The sequence below is a fragment of the Symphalangus syndactylus genome, chromosome 19 (assembly GCF_028878055.3).
Source record: "Symphalangus syndactylus isolate Jambi chromosome 19, NHGRI_mSymSyn1-v2.1_pri, whole genome shotgun sequence".
Taxonomy (NCBI): Eukaryota; Metazoa; Chordata; class Mammalia; order Primates; family Hylobatidae; genus Symphalangus; species Symphalangus syndactylus.
In genome coordinates, this window is record NC_072434.2 from 46702746 (window position 1) to 46726505 (window position 23760).

At 35.5% G+C, this 23760-nt stretch overlaps 1 protein-coding gene across 2 annotated transcripts in view; it reads right to left on the bottom strand.

Annotated features, from left to right (window-relative positions):
• The window catches only part of PDE4B (phosphodiesterase 4B), a 591358-nt gene that overhangs the window by 469335 nt on the left and 98263 nt on the right, over positions 1–23760 (bottom strand). For both annotated transcript variants that reach the window (XM_063613310.1, XM_055234626.2), the window contains exon 2: positions 956–1068. In XM_063613310.1, coding sequence (XP_063469380.1) covers positions 956–997 — 42 coding nt within the window. In that variant the 5' untranslated portion in view covers positions 998–1068. The remainder of the gene's footprint in view (positions 1–955; positions 1069–23760) is intronic.

A 23760-nucleotide genomic window follows, 5' to 3' on the forward strand; every position in this document is an offset into this window, starting at 1 on the left:
CTACAGGAACACAGAAGGAAGCTGAGAATTAGTTCTAGCATTCCTGCCAAAGGCTTTGCTACGGTATGAGGTGAAGGGACCACAGGGCCCATAGGGTGAGCATCTGTGAAATAGGGGCTTAACAAGATGGGTTATTACAGAAAACAAGGAAAATTGTTTTTACTTCTTCCCTCCCTTCTTTCCTTTCACATATCTGATCAGCGGCACATAATTTTTAGTTCAATTACAAACAGTAATTGGGTAAAGATGAGACAATTAAAGACACACTAATGAAGGACTGGTCGATTGAAAGCAAAGAGATAATTAAGGACCAAGATCCAAAGCTATAGAAGATAGTTTACAGATTTCTTCAGATGATTTAGATCGGGGCTTTTCAAACAAGGTACATACCTATTTACTCTGCTATCCCATTAAAATATAGTCTGATTTGTAGGTCTGAGGTGTGGCCTGAGATTCTGCATTCTCAATAAACACCCAGGTAATGCTAATACTGCTGGTCCAAGGACCACGCTTGAGTAGCAAAGGCCTAGGGGATGTGTATATCACAAGCTTCTTAGGAGTAGTTGTCAAAAACCCCACCACAGGAAGTGACTTTCAAGGGTTAGCTGTACACGGCTAAAAGTGTGGAAGAAAGTTATCAGAGAACTGATAATGCAAGCAGTGTGGAAAGAGGAATTATCTGAGAGCGAGGATCTGGGCATAGACTAGAGATTGGTGCTTCTGTGACTGAAAACCATAAAAGTGAAACTCAGCCCATTTCCAAGATGCAAAGAGGGCATTGTTCCTGCTGCCCAACTCACAGAACGCCAGGTCCAGGTGCTGGCTGTGCCCATGTCATAGAAACACCTAGTCACTGAGTGGTGTGTTAAGTGCCCCCAGCTGCCCTTTGAATAGAATTATCCAGTGACTTCTTTATTGAACAGACCAAACATGATTGGGACCTTTTGAAACTTACATCATCAGCCGTCACTGTCATCACACTCCTGCTTTTCTTCATTATAGAGGTGGAAAATACCCCCTCTTAGGATGTCTGTTATTCAATGCAGCTTTGCTGACACGTTTTAATACCTACAGGAGAAAAAAACACAAAAAAAAAGAACAGCTCTGTATCCTTAAAGAAAAATACGTGGCATACTCTCTAAAGTAACATTTGAAATATGTACAATGTACATGTAGAAGCAAACATCATAATTTACCAAGTCAATTAAGTTTGATATGCTGAGAAAAGAGCTTCACAAAATATTAATACAAAAATCCAAGAAATTGGTACAAAGCTATTTGGGAAAAGACAGTAAGAATAATGAGTAACAATTAGGCTCTCAAATAATGATCATGAAGAATCTAAAAATAATATGCATTTTACACAAATGTTTTATAGTTTACAAAGTATATTCCCATAAAATATTTTATTTGATGCTTGCAACAGTTTGTTAGATTATTTTCGTCATTTTTTCTAACAAAGGAACAGAGAGAGCAAATTATTTGGCCAAGGTAACACAGCTAAAATATGACGAGTTTAGAATTTAAACAATATGACTGCTTTATACTGTCAAAAAAAGTGAAGAAAAGTAAACCAATACAAAATATATATACATGAAAGAAAAAAACCTTAATCTTAATTTTTACCACCAGTTTAAATCTCTCATATGTCTACTGCATAAACTAGTAGGCAATTATTTATCACAGAAAATTCTAGCAAGCGGTAGTTAGAGTTTGAATTTCCTGGTTTAAATCACACAAATCTAGCTATTTTGAGATAGAGATGCTGTAGTTCATGACATCTGCTTTGTGTAGATCATTGGAGGTCACTGTGGAAAAAAAGAACCTCTATAACACTACCAGAATTTAAGGGTGCGCTCTGATTGTGGAAACCAAAGGCAAAACAGTCACTGGTTTATGAAGACTCAAAGGGAAGAGAGTGGGAGGGGGGTAAAAGGTGAAATAGTATCTATTGGGCACTGTGTTCACTATTTGGGTGATGGGTTCACTGGAAGCCCAAACCTCAGCGTTATTCAATATATCCATGTAGCAAACCTGCACATGTACCCACTAAATCTAAAATAAAATTTTTAAAATATAAAGTTGTCATACAACAGACTACAAGACAATACAAAGAATTCTGTGTTTGCAGAATTTAACTGAAAAAAGATGTACTATAAAAAATACAAAATCCAAGAAGTATTAGTCCATATGATGGTTTCACAAGGTCTTAGTACCAAAAATATCCTGTATTGTTGCTGAGCTCAAGGACTCCTATATATTCTTTTCACTGTGTCCATTTAACCCTTAATGCATGCCTTATTAAAAAAAGTCTGCTTCTCTAGCATGAAGATATATATAGATTAAGAGCATGATGAAATTGTAGCTATGTGACTAGGAATACTAAGTAGTGGCATTGTACCATCACCCAGGAAACCAGGGTTGAATTTCTAACGCATAATTTGACTACATTATGCAGGAGTTGGCAGTGAAACTGACAAAGTAGATAAGAGAATGGGGGAAGGGAGAAACTTTGCCTTTATAAAAGTGCTCTAGGGAGAGAACCCCACGGGCTTTTCAGGTATTTGATTCAATATGCAAAGGACAAGAATTTCCTTGGCATACACCAAAGAATGATTAGAACTACGATGCCCCTCTAATGCTGACCAAAGAGCAGTAGGCAGAATTTTAATACTTTTACTCAAAGGCTGCTTGAAACCCAGCAAAAGTGGACAAGTAACAAGAGATATTTTATCAGGGTTATAGTCAATATTGAGGGCCTCTATAGTTAGGGTTAAACCTCAGAAAAAAAGTTCAGACTCCTAAATTTAAGAAAAGCAAGATTTAAATGTGTTTTAAATGCAAGATATAAAACTATACATACTCAATGATTATAACTGTAACGTTGTGAGCATATAAAAAATATTAAAGATGCTATGTGAAATGATGATAATGGAAGAATGATAATAATGGAATAAGGGTTTTAGAAGGTTTTCTAAGTGAGTTGAATTTCTTTAGTGGAGAAAATGTAGAACAATATGATGTTCAAAAATATAAAAAGGAATGCCAAGTTTGCAATACGTGTAGAAAGATGCCATGATGAGGAAGCTTACAACAGTCGGAGAGACAAAATGGTCCAGGGTAACATCAGTAGATCTTTTTACAAGCAAGAGTATTTTTGTAAGGTCTTAGCCATGGAAATAAATTTGTTTTATGATCCTCTGAGTATGATAACTTACTGTATAAATTCATGTGCCTTCAATCGGACACATGTCCTGGCTCGGAAAAAGCAGGACCACAAGTTACAAGGCAGTTTTCCAAATGTTCTACAATAAAAATACATTATTTTACATTTAGGGAAAAAAGTCAACATATGTTATATAAGACAAAAAAAAAGCAAGAAATAGAGATTGCTTATTTTCTGGATATTCCTCATCTTCCCCTTCAGACCCACTCTTGGCCCTTCTCCATTCCGGTCTGTGCCCTGGGAGGCTGGTTCTCAGGTACTGTCTAGCCCTCTGGCTCCTGGGTATGTTCAGCCAATGGAGGCAGTTGCAAAAGATCAGAGGGCAGGAGGAAAGAGGGGTCCCTCTCTGCTGGCCGTAGTGTAGCCATGGCTAAAATGTTCTATTTGAGGTCACAGATCCTGCAGGCCTCCCTATTTAGCTGTAGAACTGGAAGCAGCTCCCCATTGTTGCTAGCCTCCTGGTATTTCTTTTTTTTTTTTTTTATTTTTTATTTTTTTTTTTTTTTTATTTTATTTTTTTTTTTTATTATACTTTAGGGTTTTGGGGTACATGTGCACAATGTGCAGGTTTGTTACATATGTATCCATGTGCCATGTTGATTTCCTGCACCCATTAATTCGTCATTTAGCATTAGGTGTATCTCCTAATGCTGTCCCTCCCCCCTCCCCCCACCCCACAACAGTCCCCGGAGCGTGATGTTCCCCTTCCTGTGTCCATGAGTTCTCATTGTTCAATTCCCACCTATGAGTGAGAACATGCGGTGTTTGGTTTTTTGTCCTTGCGATAGTTTACTGAGAATGATGTTTTCCAGTTTCATCCATGTCCCTACAAAGGATACGAACTCATCATTTTTTATGGCTGCATAGTATTCCATGGTGTATATGTGCCACATTTTCTTAACGATGGGAGAAAATTTTTGCAGCCTACTCATCTGACAAAGGGCTAATATCCAGAATCTACAATGAACTCAAACAAATTTACAAGAAAAAAACAAACAACCCCATCAAAAAGTGGGCAGAGGACATGAACAGACACTTCTCAAAAGAAGACATTTATGCAGCCAAAAAACACATGAAGAAATGCTCCTCATCACTGGCCATCAGAGAAATGCAAATCAAAACCACAGTGAGATACCATCTCACACCTGTTAGAATGGCCATCATTAAAAAATCAGGAAACAACAGGTGCTGGAGAGGATGTGGAGAAATAGGAACACTTTTACACTGTTGGTGGGACTGTAAACTAGTTCAACCATTGTGGAAGTCAGTGTGGCGATTCCTCAGGGATCTCGAACTAGAAATACCATTTGACCCAGCCATCCCATTACTGGGTATATACCCAAAGGACTATAAATCATGCTGCTATAAAGACACATGCACACGTATGTTTATTGCATCGCTATTCACAATAGCAAAGAGTTGGAACCAACCCAAATGTCCAACAACGATAGACTGGATTAAGAAAATGTGGCCTCCTGGTATTTCATAGCCCTTTTTGGTTATCCTCAACCCTGCCCATACCCTTTGTAAATAGTACCTCCATTAAACTCTCTTTCATCCTCTTTAAGAGAACAATCTGTTTCCTACTAGGATCCTGACTAATACAGACTTGCTTCCAAACCTTTACAATAGTCAGAAGGTAATTGTTAAATATCTCCCCTCAGTTCCTAGCACAGTGACTGACACAAGCAAGTCTCAATAAATAAGTATTCAAAGAATAAATGAGTAGAACCTACTTGGAGATACAGATTGGTTTTGATACTTTGAGAAAAGGTTAGCAAGCATTATCTCAATTTGTTTTTGTAAGGCAAAAATAGTTTTGTGTCCTCACTCATAGGTGACAATGGAGATTCTTTTCAGCAACCTCTGCTGCCTTTTGTTTAGGCTAACAGAGATGGAGGATTTGCCTTGAGCCATTTTTAAGCACTCTACATACATGATTTCAATTATGTCATAAAAGCAACCAACCAAATGAGCTAGGCACAATTATCAAGACAAGTGAGGGAATCATGTCTTGGGAACATAATGAAACCCGCCCAAAGGTATGCACTCTACTGGTTAAGACCAGAACATTCTTGTTCTAAAACCAAGACTATTAACCTATCACTGTACCGCTGATTGGGTCTTATTTATATCTTTTCAAGGTGAAACCAAGTGAAATGCTTTTCCTATCTTTTTTTTTTCTGATGTTGGTAATACAAGTTAAGTTGATCAGTTTCCTGAAGCCATGCTCACTGCGAGTGTAAGGACAAAAAGGAGTGATATTAAAACATACTAAAGTTTTTAAATGCCTCATATTTAAGGCAAATGTTGTAAGTGAGAGGACAGATGAGGTTCTCTTAATCTGAGATTACTGTCTCTTATAAAATTTGCTTCTGAATAAACAAAACACCATATGCTTCATTAAAACAAAGTATTTCTAAAAATTTCTAAGGTGATAAATGTGATGACAGATTCCATTTCTGATATATGTTTAATAGTTTTCCCTGTGGTTTTATATTTCACCACTTAAAAGATGCTTTTAAATTTATATTAGTCCTTCATAATGTTCTGTTTTATTCAGACTAGAATATTCTTTATGTAATTGCACTTCTTCCTCTTTCCCCTTTCTCCACAGATATTTAAAGGCTAAATTGAGGAAAAGGACCCTGACTTCTGTGTTAATAGTGTGAATTTCACCTTTCACAGGTCAGAGTTATCAGTACTAGTGATACCTGGCTAAAAGGGATTTCAATGAATAGTGATAATTATTTTAAAATTCTGTATCATGGACACATGCTAGACAAAACCATGCAGAAATGAGAAAAACAAAAGTAGTATTTTGAGTTTAAAATACCACTTTTTTCCAATTTAAAAAATATCTTTTATTTTGGAGAAGATGTTCAAAAAGCTTTCATTCTATTTCTTATGTAACTGATTTATTGAACATTCTGAACTCAGTAGAGCACAGATATGAACTAGTCTTCATTTTTCTCCAGTAACTGTTTTCCATATGCAATATCAAATCTATTCTCCCCTCCTTAACAACAGTTCAGATTGCTTCCATAACTCCCATCTTATAACTGTTTTAATTCAGTGGCCAGTGTCTGGGACTTGGAGTGGGAAGAAAGAATGTACTACTCTTTTACTCTTCCTCTCTACTTTTGTCTTCAGGTTCTAACTCTTTCCATGTTGTGGCAGAGTAGAAGAATTAATGACAAGAGGGACAATTCTTCTTACTTAACTAGGCATTTAATTGCAGATCTTTTTGAGTGTCTCTGCTTCTCTGGTAAAATCAGACTTACTTTGATGCCTTCTTTAAGGCAGATGTTGAGATGAGGTCCTTCCTGTAACAGGGCAGTAGGAGCTTTCACACTGGGGAGAAGTAACTTCAGTTCCACCCCCACTGGCACACATTGAAACTCTTGTCAGTAAGGTCCCCTTGCCCGATAGTCTACTCTCTTGATTGGAATAATGACATGATGGCTCAAGCTGCAATGTCCACTTGATCCAGAATAAGCCTAAGCATCTTTGTCACACTAAATATATACACACTAAATATATGTATACTAAATGTATAGATACACCTAACTGTATAGGCTGCTTTGCTGCTATTTCTTCTCTGTTCCCTGCTATATCTCTCCACTTGTCTTTCTCCTTCTCAAAAAAAGCACAAAATTCTTCTCCATAAGTGATCAATGGAGAGAAGAGATACTGTCGGTTATTTACCAATGTCTTTCAGCTCCAAGCCAATCATTCTAAATTCTGCTATGTGAATCAAACTACATTGCAAACTACATTTAACAGATTCTCTTTCTAGGTGGCTTCCTTTAGGTGCTGACAATGGAAATCACTGGTAGGAGACTAGAAGAGACTTGGAGAGAGGAGACCCTCTTTATTCTTCCAGGAGAATTGACAAATTGCTTGTATTAAATCCTTTTGTTTTCCTAACTGGAGCCTAAGGGATACAGAAGTTAACCTGTCCTTTGTTGAAGGCACTTCTGTCTCTAGAAATGGTTCTTCATTTTCAGTAGGCCAATAACGCACTTCTCCAACACCTCCTCTCCCCACCTAGAGTCTATGTATATGAGAGTTCAGAGGTTGCCAGGATGAGGATTAGAATCAGAACCCATCTGGCTGCCTCTGCCTCAGAGCGAGGTACCAGACCACGCTTGTGTATGTCTATCCTTATAGAACGTGGAATAGTTTGATGGCTTTTAGTTCACTGTTTTGGGTTACAGTTGCCCTTTCCAGCTTAACAGGAAAAGTCCTACTCATCTCCTTTTAGATGAGAAAATGTCCATTTATGAAATGACAATAATATAATGAGGGATTGGTGTATTTTTGCTTTGTTTCTTAATGTTCTGAACTGAGAAAACCAAAAATTGGCAATTCTATGTCAGTCTCCTAATTCTTTGGAAATTTTATCAATTCATAAAGTATAAACGTCTAAGAACCTCAAAACTAGACCATGGGATCTTGACTTTTAAAACTAACATCAAAGTTTAGTTCAAGAAAAAGAAGGTTTCTGGTTTGTGCTAGCATATACTGTACTATGAACTGAAGGAAGACATGCCGGATAAAGCAGAGCCTGAACTGCTGTCTCCACTCCCAGCCGCGACATCCACCTAGCTCTAGCTATCCACTTAGCTCTGGGACTTCGGTTTCCTCAATTGTCAAATAAAGGGATTGGAGTATAATCATCCATAAACTTTATGAAACTAATGAAATTCCAGAAAACTAGCAGAAATAAACACAAACTATAAAAAACAACTCTCCTTGTTCAATTCCCACCTATAAGAACTCATGGACACAGGAAGGGGAACATCACACTCTGGGGACTGTTGTGGGTTGGGGGGAGGGGGGAGGGACGGCATTAGGAGATATACCTAATGCTAAATGATGAGTTAATGGGTGCAGCAAAACAACATGGCACATGGATACATATGTAACAAACCTGCACATTGTGCACATGTACCCTAAAACCTAAAGTATAATAATAAAAAAAATCTAAATAAAATATTCCAGAAATTATTAAAAAAAAAAACTCTCAAGACTCAACAATTAGATAAACATATCAGAATTTGATACATAAAATATTAGACTTTCCCCTTTAATTTGCATCTACTGCTCTCTTTACACTTTCAGAAATTCAGGACTATTGCACTCAGTTATTGTTGCTTTCTGATTTTAATATGACGGAGATAAACAGAGGCAAATGTGCTTCCTCTCCAAAATTTTTGAAGTTGTATGATGCAAACAATAAAGAGCAAGTCAATTTGAGGAAAAAAAGTGTATGTAATAAGAAAGGTCATTTTATTTGTAAAGTTGCTCAATATTTAGATACAAACATTGCTTGGAGAGAAGAATCAGTTTTTCCAATTAAGTAATAAGTATCAATGACTTTTGAGATAAAAACTGAAAAGTGCTAGGAATTAATATGAACTTAAACCATTAGCTTATCCCGAGAGAACAATAAGTAACAAAGACATAGTGGCATCCTTTTAAATAGTCATCAAAAGGCAAAGTAGCCAGGCTAAATGCTGCTTTGAGTAAAACATGTCTCCTGAACAACCACTTAAACCAGTTTCTACTATAAAATATGTTCTTTGTAAATTACTAATAGGGCATGCATTTGAAATCAATACACACGGTGACAAAAAAAGAAAGAATTCTTAATATTCAATTTGCTGAGCTGAATGCTAATTTTCAACAATAACACAACAGAGAGAAAGTGACAAACTAGCCCCATGTTTCTGCTTGTGTAAATAATGCCTTAATGAATTTGTTAGTGAATTTCCCTGCAGTAAATACTAAAGTGGGAAAGTTTTAAAGAGTTGAATTATTTTTCCTAGTCTAAAAAAAAGTAACCACTGATTAATCTCTTATAGTTTAAAATACCATAAAGAGGCATATAAATCACTTTCAGCCATTTTTTGTTTCATCTTAAACAAAAGGAAAAGAACAAAAAAAGCCCTGTATTCAAATCATTAATAACCTGGTATTGCAAGCTCTCTCCACACCTGAGAGTTTTCATCTCTGAGTTATCACTGTGCCAAAGTGAAAATGGCATTAGGGGAGGTTTAGGATGGATTAGAGAATTTTTTCCATCTCCTAAAATAAACCACAGAAGATCTACGAACAGATGTAAAAGGCAAGTATGGCTGAAACACATTCAATTCATTTAGTAAGTATTTGCCGGGTATCTGCCCATGCTTAAATTTAGATCTTCTAATGCTACCCTCAAAGGTATTTAGTAGCAGCCACTCTAGGATCTCAATTAATATTACCAACTTTCAATGAGAGTATAAAAAATTAAATTGCATCCATAATCCAAAACCCCCATTTCCATCCATCATGAAAAACCACTTCTTTTCATCTGATTTCTCAACAACAACATCAACAAAAGATTGAGAGCCCAACATGTGGTAGGGACTTGCTAGATGCCGTGGATAATACAAAGATTAACATATATAGTCCTTGACCTTAAAATGCCCTTGTCTCATTTTAAGAGAGGAGAATCAATGCTTATTCATCCTACAATACTGAACACCTTAGCCTGTGTCAGGTTCACAGTGCAGTGTGAGAAGTGCAATAGATCATGGGTTCATTAGGTGAAAAAATGAATGAAGGCCACCTCTGTGGGCAAAATGTTATCAAGGAAAGCTTCGTTGAGGAGGCTACTGTCCTTTTCCAGGTACTGTAACTAAGGAACAAAGAGAGAAGCCCTTCCACTCCCCATCTCTCTATTCTCCAGTGTGATCTTTTAAAAATGCAAAATTCCTTATATTAATCCCCAGCTTTGCATTCTTCATGCTTTCTGTAATTTTTAGGATAATGCAAAACCCTTAATATGAAGATTAATCATACAAGTCCCTACAGATCTGGTCCTTGCTTGACTTTTAAGCCTCAACTTCCTATTTTTGCTTCCACTTGCTTCCCCACCTTATGCTTATGCCACAGCACTCTCCCCTGTAACTCATTTAGCTTTAGTTCGACTGGATTTAGAGTGTATCCAGCATGCCTTTCTTGTCTCCGAACTTTTCCTACACTATTAACATGTCTTCAACTTTGCCTGGCTAACCCGTTCTTCAGCCCTCAGCTTTGATGTCATTTGTTCAGAAAAGCCTTTATGGACTACCTCTACTTGTAAGAAGGTATTATCACATTATTTTTCTATTCACAGTATTTTTCACAATTACGTATTTGTTTGTATGAATGAATAGGTTTATGCCTCCCAGAAGCTCATAGAGAATACTGCCAACCACTATATCTCTTGTGCCAAGCAATAAATATTTGCTGGAAAATGTTTGAATGAGTAGACTAGATAGGCTTGAGGCCTCTTGCTAGATTTCCTGAAAGTGTGATAATCCAAAAGCAGCAGATAGGAGGGGGCAGGAAATAGAATCAGAATGCCTGGTAAACTGCAAATGTCAGCTTTATTGACAGGATACATATTCCTACTCTTCCGACAGAGATATGAATAGCTTTATGGCAGGCACTATTCTATAGTCCCTAAATCTATCATCTCACGTAATTCTCACAACTATTTTTATCTCCATTTTGCAGGGGAGAATTCTGAGGCCCAGAAAGGGTGAATGACTCATCTAAGCTCACTAATCTAGGAAAAGGCAGAGAGACAGGATTCACACCCAGGCACTATGCTTGCAGAGCTCATGAAATCAACGATTACCTCTGCTGCCACTTGGAAGCAGCAAATAAGCATTATTTATCAGAGAACAAGCAGCAAATGAGGATGGGTCAGGGCCAAGAAACAGGATAATTGGGAATAAAAGTGGTATTTCAGAACAAGAAAGGAATCAGAAGATTTTTTAAATGATGAAACAAGAAAGAGAGATATGCAGTTAGCAGAACATATGGAGCCTATGAACAGCTACTCTTTTATGTAATCTCATAGAAATTTACATTAAATTGGAGAATGTAGATTGTGTGTATAAAACTGTATATCTAAAACATAACTTAAAAAGCATAATAATTTGTCTCTGTTTTATCTTATGTTTCAACAAGAATTCACCAAGTATTTTTTCTTCTAAATTAGGCTTCGATCCAATGCTAAATTTTTTTTAAGTTAATACAGAAGACTCTTGACATTCATTCACAAGTGCTATGTCTCTAGACTTTAAAAAATTTTCCACCTGTACAGTGCTGTTCAAACATGTTTCATGGGGTATATGGGACACAGACAGGAATTTGGTCTATGTCTTCTTTTTAGACTCAAAGACCCCAGACACTCATCATCAAGTAACTTTTTTTCCTTTCTTGGGAAGACCACTGAAACAACAAAGGGCAACAGTTCATTCTTGTTTTAACCAAGCAAGCACACAAAATTTCTCTGCATTCATTTCTTGGAAATATAAATACTACCTCATTACAGACTTCATAAGAGAAATCTTTCGAGGACTTCAAATGAATTAATGGCCTAATATTTACTGGCTTAACTGAAATATAATTGGATATGAAGTCTGCCAGTAATTCCCTACCTAGAAGCAACATCCAATTTGGGCCTGTCTGTCCCAGATCTATTAAAATGTCAGGGGATTCAGGTCTATGTGGACATATGAAAAACAAGCATGTGAACAGAAACAATTTCAAAAGCAGAAGGCTGGAACTCGTGTAGTAATACTAGAATGCCACGTAATATTGTTTTGATAGAACATAAAGGAACATAGAAATACATTTTTATTGGTCTTTAAGTGTCTTCATATTTAGAAACTATCATTTCCTTATTTATTTTTGTTTTTTTTAAATTTTTTTAAAATTATTTTGAGACAGGCTCTTGCTCTATTGCCCAGGCACGAACATGGCTCACTGCAGCCTCAACCTGGTGGGCTCAAGAGATTCTCTGACATCAGCCTCTCAAATTAGCGGGGACCACAGGTGCACACTCCCACACCTGGCTAGTGTGTGTGTGTGTGTGCGTGCGTGTGTGTGCGTATTTTGTAGACATGGGTTTCACCATATTGCCCAGGCTATATTTACTTTTAAAGATGAGAAATTAAGCTTTGCCCTAAGAATGTACTCATCCATGAAATTTGACAAGCACCTAATACATTTGATATGCAGGAAGCGAGAGACCAGAAGGAACAAATATTAGAGGACAAAGAGACTTAGCAGCTACAACATCTCAATTTTTAACTATTTTACATTCTGGAACTCTGTGTAAGATTTTACTTGACAAGAAGTTCTGCCACTTAAAAAGAAAAGCTTGAAAACCACTACAGTACTGCCTATTATACCCACTTTCATAAAATGTCTTAGAGCAGTGATTTTCAATTTTTACTTATTAAAATACCACCTTTATAATGTTTGCCATACCATGATTCCCTTATTTTACAGATAAAATATAGAGATCCATAAAAGTTGACCTGTCATTCACCTAGTTAGTTGCATAACTTGGCTTTTGATCTACAGTTTGTTCCACTACAGTGCCTGTATCTGCAGACTCTAAATTAAAGGGTTGTTTTGTTTAGCTTTTTTTTTTTTTTTTTTTTTTTTTTTTTAGCAAAAGCTTATTTATATATTGGAAAGCATCCTAAAACCAAAAAATATACTTCTGCACCCACCAAAATTTTATTTATGAATTCATATAGTCAGGTACTTGGGCATTTATTCATTCATTTATCCAACAACAATTTATTGAGCATTACTGAGGGCTGTGTACTGTATAGGCATTGAGGAATCATAGATGAAACAGTGTGACTTCTGTCTTCAAGGACTGTTGAATCTAAGTAGAGTATCATCACAATCGTAATGCACAACTGATACAATCAGTTATATCACAGAGGTGCTTTACAAGGTGTGACAATAACTTAGAGGAAGGCTATGTAAGTCTGCCTAGGAGGACCAGGGAAGGTTTCATCAAGAAAGTAAATCTGAACTGTGCTTTTGTAAGATAAGTGGAATTTTATCAGGAAGATGAAGGAAAGAAGTTGATTCATAAACAAAACTACTTATCACTGATACTTAACTACCAATAAGAGCTCAATTAGTGACTATGAAATCATTAAGTCATTTGATCCTTCTAATCTTCCATTTCTATTGGCAAAACAATTATTTGTTGTGTACATTTCTGACATGTCTGCAATAACACATAATCAATATAAGAAAGTGTTAAAACATTGCATGCTACTCTAAGATCAACCACAGACTCAGCCATAAATTAAATCTCAGTAAGTTCAAGAAAATCAATATCATACCACCCATACTCTCAGTCCACATTGGAATAAAAATAAAAATCAATACCATGAAGATCTCTCAAAACCACACAATGACATGGAAATTAAACAACTTGCTCCTGAATAACTTTTGGGTAAATAAAAAAAATTAAGGCAGAAGTAAAAAAAAATTTATTGAAATAAATGAAAATAGAGACACATACAAAATCTCTGGGATGCAGCAGAAGCAATGTTAAAAGTTTATAGCGCTAAACACCTAAACCAAGAAGTTAAAAAGATCTCAAATCAATGATCTAACATGACACCTAGAGGGACTAGAAAAATAAGAACATACTAATTCCAAAGCCATCAGAAGAAAAAACATAACTAAAATCAGAGCAGAACTAAATGAAACTGAGACTCACAAATCCATCCAAAGGATCAGCGAAACCAAAAATTGTTTCTTTGAAAAGATAAACAAGATGAATAGAACACTAGCTAAATTAACAAAGAAACACACAACCTCTCAAGATTGAATCAGAAAGAAATTGAAACTTCAAACAGACCAATATCAAATTCAAAATTGAATCAGAAATAAATTGAAACTCTGAATAGACCAATATCAAGTTTTGAAATTGAATCAGTAATAATAAAACAACTTACCAATCAAAAAAAGCCCTGGGCCAGATGGACTCACAGCCAAATTTTACCAAATGTACAAGAAGAGCACTTCTCCCTAACTCATTCTATGAAGCCAACATAACCCTGATACCAAAATCTGGCAAAGGCACAACAATAAAAGAAAACTACAGAAATATCCCTAATTAAAATATATGCAAAAATCTTCAACAAAATATAGCAAACTGAATTCAGCAGTACATCAGAAAGTTAATTCATCATGATCCAGTAGGCTTTATTCCTGGGATGCAAGGTTAATTCATAATATGCAAATCAATAAATGTGATTCATCACATAAACAGAATTGAAAAGAAAAACCATATAATCATTTCAATGATGCAGAAAAGCTTTAAATAAAATCCAACATCCCTTCATGAAAAAACTCGCAACATATTAGGCATCAAAGAAACATACCCTCAAAATAATAAGAGCCATGTATGAAAAACCCACAGCCAACATCATACCGAATGGGCAAAAGCTGGAAGCACTCCCCTTAAGAACAGAAGAAAGACAAGGATTCCCACTCTCACTACTCTTATTCAACATTGTACTGGAAGTCCTAGCCACAGCAATCAGGCAAAAGAAAGAAATAAAAGTTATCCAAGTAGGAAAAAAAGTCAAATTGTCTATCTTCGCTGACAATATGATTATATACGGAGAAAACCCTAAGGATCCCACTAAAAAGCTCCTAGAACTCATAAATGACTTCAGTAAAGTTTCAGGATACAAAATCAGTGTACACAAATTAGTAGCATTTCTATACACCAATAACATTCAATCTGAGAGCCAAATCAAGAATGTAATCTCATTCACAATAGTCATGCAAAAATGTAACATACCTAGGAATACATCTAACCAAGGAGATGAAATATCTCTAGAAGGAGAACTCTAAAACATTGCTGAAAGAAATCATAGATGACACAAACAAATGGAAAAACATTCCATGCTCATAGATTTGAGAAACCACTATCATTAAAATGCCCATAATGTCCAAAGCAATCTATAAATTCAGTGCTATTCCTATCAAAATAACATCATTTTTCACAGAATTAGAATAAAACTATTCTAAAATTCATATGGAATAAAAGAAAGAGCCTGGATAGTGAAAGCAATCCCAAACAAGAAGAACAAAGCTGGAGGTATCATAGCTCCTGACTTCAAACTATACTATAAGGCTATAGTAACTAAAACAACATGGTACCCAAACAAAAACAGACACATACACCAATGGAACAGAATAGAGAAACCAGAAATAAAGCCACACATCTACAACCATCTGATCTTCAACAAAGTTGACAAAAATAAGCAATGGTAAAGGACCCCCTATTCAATAAGTGGTGCTGGCATAACTGGCTACCCACAGAAAGAAGAATGAAACTGGACCCCTACATTTCATCACATACAAAAATTTTCTCAAGATTGATTAAATATTTAAATATTAAACCTCAAATTATAAAAATCCTAGAAGAAAATCTAGGAAATACCATTCTTTTTTATTTTTTTATTTCCATACGTTATTGGGGGAACAGGTGGTGTTTGGTTACATGGGTAAGTTCTTTAGTGGTGATTTGTGAGATTTTGGTGCACCCATAACTCAAGCAGTATACACTGCACCCTATTTGTAGTCTTTTATCCCTCACCCCCTTCCCACCCTTTGTCCCTGAGTCCCCAAATCCATTGTGTCATTCTTATGCCTTTGCATCCTCATAGCTTAGCTCCCACTTGTGAGTGAGAACATACGATGTTTGGTTTTCCAGTCCTGAGTTACTTCACTTAGAATAATGTCTCCAATCTAGTCCAGGTCTCTGCAAATGCCATTAATTCATTCCTTTTTATGGCTGAGTAGTATTCCATTACATATATATATATATGAATATATATAAAATAATATATATTATATATATAAATTACATATATATATATATATATATATATATATATATATATATATATATATATGTAACATTTCTTTATCCAGTAGTTGATTGATGGGCTTTGAGGTTGGTTCCACATTTCTGCAATTGCAAACTGTGCAGCTATAAACATGCATGTGCAAGTAACTTTTCTGTACAATGACTTATTTTCCTCTGGGTAGATAGCCAGTAGTGGGATTGCTGGAGCAAATGGTAGTTCTACTTTTAGTTCTTTAAGGAATCTCTACACTGTTTTCCATAGTGGTTGTACTAGTTTACATTCCCACCAGCAGTGTAGAAGTGTTCCCCTTTCACTGCGTCAACACCAACATCTACCATTTATTTTTTATTTTTTTTATTATGGCCATTCTTGCAGGAGTGAGGTGGTATCGCACTGTGGTTTTAATTTGCATTTTCCTGATCAATAGTGACGTTGAGCATTTTTTCATATGTTTGTTGGCCAATTGTATATATTCTTTTGAGAACTGTCTCTTCATGTCCTTAGCCTACTTTTTGATGGGATTTTTTTTGTTTTTTTCTTGCTGATTTGTTTGAGTTTGCTGTAGATTCTGGATATTAGTCCTTTGACAGATGTATAGATTGTGAAGATTTTCTCCCACTCTGTGGGTTTTCTGTTTACTCTGCTGACTGTTCCTTTTGCCATGCAAAAGCTCTTTAGTTTAATTAAGTCCCAGCTACTTATCTTTGTTTTTATTGCATTTGCTTTTGAGTTATTGGTCATAAAATCCTTGCCTAAGCCAATGTCTAGAAGGGTTTTTACAATGTTATATTCTAGAATTTTTATAGTTTTAGGTCTTAGATTTAAGTCCTTAATCCATCTTGAGTTGATTTTTGTATAAGGTGAGAGATGAGGTTCCAGTTTCATTCTCCTACATGTGGCTAGCCAATATCTCAGCACCCTTTTTTGAAAAGGGTGTCCTTTCTCCACTTTATGTTTTTGTTTGCTTTGTCAGAGATCAGTTGTCTGTAATTATTTTGGTTTATTTCTGGGTTCTCTATTCTGTTCCATTGGCCTGTGTGCCTATTTTTATACCAGTACCATGCTGTTTTGGTGACTATGGCCTTATAGTATAGTTTGAAATCAGGTAATGTGGTGCCTCCAGATTTGTTATTTTTGCTTAGTCTTGCTTTGGCGATGCAGCCTCTTTTTTGATTCCATATGATTTTTAGGATTGTTTTTTCCAATGCTGTGAAGAACAATGGTGGGGAAATACCCTTCTTGACATTAGCATTGGCAAAGAATTTATAACTAAGTCCTCAAAAACAATTGCAATAAAACCAAAATTTGACAAGTGTGACCTAATCAAACTAAAGAAATTCTGCACAGAGAAAAGAAACCTACCTACAGAGTAAACAGAAACCCCACAAAATGGAAGAAAATATTTGCAAACTATGCATTGACAAAGGTATAATATCCAGAATCTTTAGAAACTTAAACAATTCAACAAGCAAAAAACAGCCCCATTAAAAATGGGCAAAGGATATGAAGAGACACTTCTCAAAAAAGACATATAAGTGGCCAAAAGGCATATGAATAAATGCTCAACATCACTAATCATCAGAGATGTGCAAATCAAAATCACAATGAGATAGATACTATCTCACACCAGCCAGAATAGCTATTACTTAAAAGTCAAAAAGTAACAGATGATTGCAAGATTGTAGAGAAAAGGGAAGGCTTATACACTGTTGGTGGGAATGTAAATTAATTCAGCCACTGTGGAAAGCAGTTTGGACATTTCTCAAAGAACTTAAAACAGAACTACCAATTGACCCAGCAATCCCATCACTGGGCATATACCCAAAGGAAAATAAATCATTCTCCCAAAAAGACACATGCACTCATATTTTAATCATAGCATTAATCACAAGACCAAAGCCATGAAATCAACCTCTGTGTCCATCAATGGTAGATTGGATAAAGAAAATGTGGTATATGTACAGCATGGAATACTATGCAGTCATAAGAAAGAACAAAATAATGTCCTTTGCAAAAACATGGGTGCAGCTGGAGGCCATTATCTTAAGCAGATTAACACAAGAATAGAAAACCAAATACACATGCTCTCACTTACAAGTGGGAGCTAAGCATTGGGAAAAATACACACTGGGGAATACTAGAGAGAGAAAAGAACGAAGGGGTCAAGGGCTGAAAAACTACCCTATTGCCTGAGAGATGGAACCATTCATACTCCAAATCTCAGTATTACCCAGGTAACAAGCCTGCACATGTACCCCTAAATCTAAAAGAAAAGTTGAAATTTTATTGCATGCCTTTAGGAAGATAGGAGCATTAATATTTCTAGTATTAGTGATAGGCATTTGAAGATCCTCCAATATAAACTTTATTCAATGCAAGCCAATGCATTACATATCTGTGTACAGGTAAGGTCTCTGCAACTGGATTCAGACAAACTCTGGGTTGAAATTCTAATTCTGTCCATAGTAACTGTGGAACATTCAGCAATTTATCTGACCCTTCTGAAACTGTGTTCTTACTTATTAAAATAGAAATAATGCATCCTATATATCTGACAGGGTTATTTTGAGGATTAAATGAAACAGTGAGTGATGCCTGGCAAAGTCTTGCATGTGAGTAGGTCCTTATTAAATACTTTGCTGAATCACAATCCCACCATTTCAGGTAAGTCTTATGCTCCTCATTTCACCACAAAATGCCCTCTTTCAACCTCACTTCCTTTTAAAAAACACAATAGAAATAACAATACCTTACATAACTCTGCTTTTGAGCTATTTATGCCTAAATTTTCTTATTACAAAAGAATATAACAACTGCTTCATGGTCTCCAGGGATCTGGACAGGAGATCAAGATGAATCTAACAAGGTAAACATTACAATCATCACAAAAGGACGAATCATAAGATGAGGAAATAATATAATTTCTTAGATGGCATTTATCCCAAGTCTTTCAGACTATATATAATCATGAATGATTATAGCAAACAACAAATACTGACAAATTACTATCCAGCCACAAATGTAGTCTATAATACTCTCCCTCAGTGTTAGTGAATAGGAACCAATAACTATTTCTCTCTTTTATCATAAAGCTAAATAACATTGCCTGGATCACAGAAAGATTTTGGGCTTGCTTCTGTTTCTCAGACTGTCATTATACAGACTGTGTGTGAATATACACACTGATATGGTTTGGCCATGTCCTCACCCAAATCTCATGTTGAACTGTAGCTCCATAATTCCCATATGTCATGGGAGGGATACAGTGGGAGGCAACTGAGTCATGGGGGTGGGTCTTTCCGACACTATTCTAGTGATAGTGAATTAGTCTGAGATCTGATAGCTTTATAAAGGGGAGTTCCCTTACACAGGCTTTCTTGCCTGCTGCCATGTAAAATGTGACTTTGCTCCTCATTTGCATTCCATCATGATTGTGAGGTCTCCCCATCCATGTGAAACTGTGAGTCAATTAAACCTCTTTCTTTTTAAAATTATCCAGTCTCAGGTATGTCTTTATTAGCAGTGTGAGAACAGACTAATACACACACACACACATACACACACACACATGCATATATAAAAAATGGAATGTAGATCATTTTTTAAACAAATACCAACATCCTTCAAATACAGAATGCAAAGGTTACAGAAAATCTTCCTATTCACTTCTTAGGGAATTACTATAAATAATTTGAAGTATTATTATTAATTATTATTATTTTCTTTTTCATCTTTGCCCAGATGACAATAAAACAACTGTCATTATTATCATTTGTAAACCATGTTAAATCTAATACTGTGTTAAGTAATACTGAATAGAGAGAAAATTGCCTTCATTCTCCAGGATTTATATCTGTAACTTCTCCTGTTTCATTATTATCTGGTCATGATTTTTAATGCCTAATGGGAAATTAGGCAATGATCTCCATCCTAATTTTTACAAGACATTCATCCACTTATTTAAAGAAGGTAAATAGTATATTTTTACTATTTGACAGAACATAAAATTAATGTTTATGTGTGGTGAGAAACACGGTCGATGTTCATGTAGACCCCATGTTTATCCTGTGGTTGAAGTGTCTTTTTTTTTTTTTTTGGAGACAGTGTCTCGCTCTGTCACACAGGCTAGAGTGCAGGGGCGTCATCTCAGCTCACTGCAACCTGCGCAACCCGGGTTCAAGAGATTCTCCTGCCTCAGCCTCCTGAGTAGCTGAGATTACAGGCGCCTGCCACCACGCACAGCTAATTTTTGTATTTTCAGCAGAGATGGGGTTTCACCATGTTGGCCAAGCTGATCTTGAACTCCTGACCTCAGGTGATTCACCTGTTTCGGCCTCCCAAAGTGCTGGTATTACAGGTGTGAGCCACCACACCCAGCCTGAAGTATCATTTTATCAGCATACCTGAAGTAAAAATGGTACTGAAACTCACCTACCTTAAGCTGAGTAATGTATACAGTTCTGTAACATTGTTAAAACTAAGACACAGAATTTTTCCATCATTTTGCCTGTTTGTGATAAATTCCATCCCCTCACACCTTATAAAGTTGCAATCAACATTCAAGTACAGTACAGTATTTTTAAAGACATATGTTTCAATTTGTCTTGGGTAAGTAGCTAAGACTGCGATTTCTGAGTCATTTGGTAAATATATATTCAACTTTAAAAGAAACTACCGAATTAATTATCAACATGGCTAAACTACTTTGCATTCCCAGCAGCAGTGTATGAGACTTCCAGACACTTTGCACGTTTGCCAAAACTTACTATTACCAGGTTTTTTGTTCCTGTTTTTGTTCATTTTACCCACTCTAGTGGGAGTATAGTAGTATCTCACGATGCTTTGGATTTACATTTCTCTAAGAACTAACAATGTTGAGCATCTTTTCATGTGTTTATCTTCCATTCATATATTTTCTTTTGCGAAATTATGTTCAATTTTTCCCCCATAATTTTATTTGGTGATTTTTCTCCCTACTGGTTTGTAAGAGTTGTTTCTATATTTTGAAAACAAATTATTTACAAGATAAATGTTTTGTAAACATTTCCTCCAAGGCTGAGACATGTCGTTTTATTTTCTGCACAATGTCTTTTAAACAGCAAAGTTTTTAGGTTTAGAATTTTCCAATTTATTAATTTTATGTGGTCTGACATTTTGTGTTCTAAGAAATCTTTGATCAACCCATCATTTCATAGATTATGTTCCTATATTTCCTTCTAGAAATTATATATTTAAGTTTCAGATGTGTATGTTCATTTTGAGTTAATTTTTTTATATAGCATGAGTTATTATACAAGTTAATTTTCCCATATATATATGTCAAAACATCCAACATTAATTGTTGAAAATACTACCTTTTTCCTCTTTAAGTTACTTAGAAAATTACTTGCTCGTATAGGCATGGAATTATTTCTGGACTCTCTATCTTAGTGTCTATCCTTATGCCAATAGAATATTGTCTTAAAATCACTTAGTGTAAATCCTCTAACTCTGTTTTTCTCTTTTTTTAAAATTTCAACAGTTGTTTGGGGTACAGGTAGTTTTTGGTTACATGGATAAGTTCTTTAGTGGTGATTTCTGAGATTTTAGTGCACCCATCACCCAAGCAGTGTACACTGTGCCCAATATGTAGTCTTTTATCTGGCACCCCCCTCTCAAACTTCCCCTGCAAGTACCCAAAGTCCATCATATGACTCTTATGCCTTTGTGTCCCCATAGCTTAGCTCCTACTTATAAGTGAGAACATACGATATTTGGTCTTCCATTCCTGAGTCACTTCACTTAGAATAATGGCCTCCAGATCCATCCAAGTTGCTGCAAAACACATTATTTCATTCCCTCTTATGGATGGGTAGTCTTCCATGGTATACACATATATACCACATTTTCTTTAAACAGTCATTGTTCAGTGGGTACTTAGGTTGATTCCATATCTTTGCAACTGCAAATTGTCCTGTTATAAACATGTGTGCATGTTTCATACAATGATTACTTTTCCTTTGGGTAGATTGATATCCAGCAGTGGGATTGCTGGATTGAATGGTAGTTTTACTTTAGTTCTTTAAGGAATCTCCATACTGTTTTCCATAGTGGTTGCACTAATTTACATTCCAATGAGCAATATAAAAGTATTCCCTTTCACCACATCCATGCCAACATCTGTTTCTTTTTTAATTATGGCGATTCTTGCAGAAGTAAAGAGTAAAGTGTACTTCTTGCAGGAGTAACATATCTCATTGTGGGTTTAATTTGCATTTCGCTGATGATTAGTGATGTTGAGCATTTTTTCATATGTTTGTTGGCTGTTTGTATGTCTTCCTTTGAGAAATGTCTACTTATGTCCTTTGTTCACCAACTCTATATTTTCTTATTAAAAATTGTTTAGCAAGTCAAAGATCTTTGCATTTTAATATAAATTTAGGAAATGTTCATTTTTAACTAAAAATAAGTCCACTATGAGTTTATCTTTGTGAGCAATTTAAGTAGACAGTAACCATGAACCCCTAAAAGGTCCAAAGACTGGTAGGGAAAAAACAATGCAGAAAGAATACTCCTTCCAAAGAATGCCTCCTAGATACTTCTCTTTCACAATCACCATCCATCAATTCATTTCTTTCATGGTAATATTTATTTATTTATTTATTTATTTATTTATTTATTTATTTTCAACAGGTACTTTTTTAATTTATGAAAATTTGTGAAAATACTGTCTGAGTAGTAAATTTGAGCTAACAAAATGAAAGTAGCAAATGTAGATAATTTCTTAATGGAATTTATCTCTGTAGAAAAAAAGAGAAGGGAGTAATACCCAAAGAAGAAAAGCAACAGAAGATGAATAAAAGGTTATTGTTGTTTATTGGGGTGGGTGGGTAAGAGATTACTTGAATAAGTCTATTTTTTAGAAGAAAGAGCTGATATACAGGGAGGGGTTGATGGTAAAAGGATAACTGATGAAGTGGAAGAAGAGAGACCTATAGCACAGGTAGACAATTATCCCTAGGGAGAAGCAAGGACTGGGGTTAGGGTGGGTACAGATGCAGATACGCTTTTAAACAAGGTCACTCAATTAAAATAGTGACTCATTTGTGGTAAGCCCTGTCAAAATATTTAAGTTGTGTGCTCTTAAATTAGTTACTATCAATATTATGAGTCTCTGGTTTGTAGATAGAGACCTGAAAACAGAAAACATTAGCTTCAGTTTGGTTTTGTGACTATTGTCTTAAGCAAGTATGGTAACTCAGCAGGCCTCAGTTTCCTCACCAGTAAAATTAGAGGATTATAAAATAAGGGGAATATCTTCTCTCCAGCTCTAGAATTCTGTAATCTATGGCTTTGCTAGGTTTCTAAAAGCAAGGAAGCAAAATTTGGGGAATTCCTATTATAAGATTTTCTCTTACATCAAGGCAGAAGTTGATGAATTTAAATTAAAAACACATGAGATTAACGGATCAGCTTTATTTCAGAAAAGAACAAGTATAAAGGAGATTATCAGATCACAGGGGCCTGACATCATGGATCATCTCAGGCAGTATCCAATTCTATTAGTGACTTCTAGAACACTTATTTGACCTCTAAAAGACTGATTTTATTTTTCACAATAAGAAGTAAAAATAATATGTTCTTTTTAATACTAATCATTCAATCCAACACAATTTATATAGATGTCAAGTACTATTAGTAAAGTGCACCTTGCACTGCAATAAAATTCTGCCATGCTTTTCATTAAATAAAAAAGCATTTTAGTATTAAATCCATTAAAGCACTGAAATATCAAACAAATGAAATAAC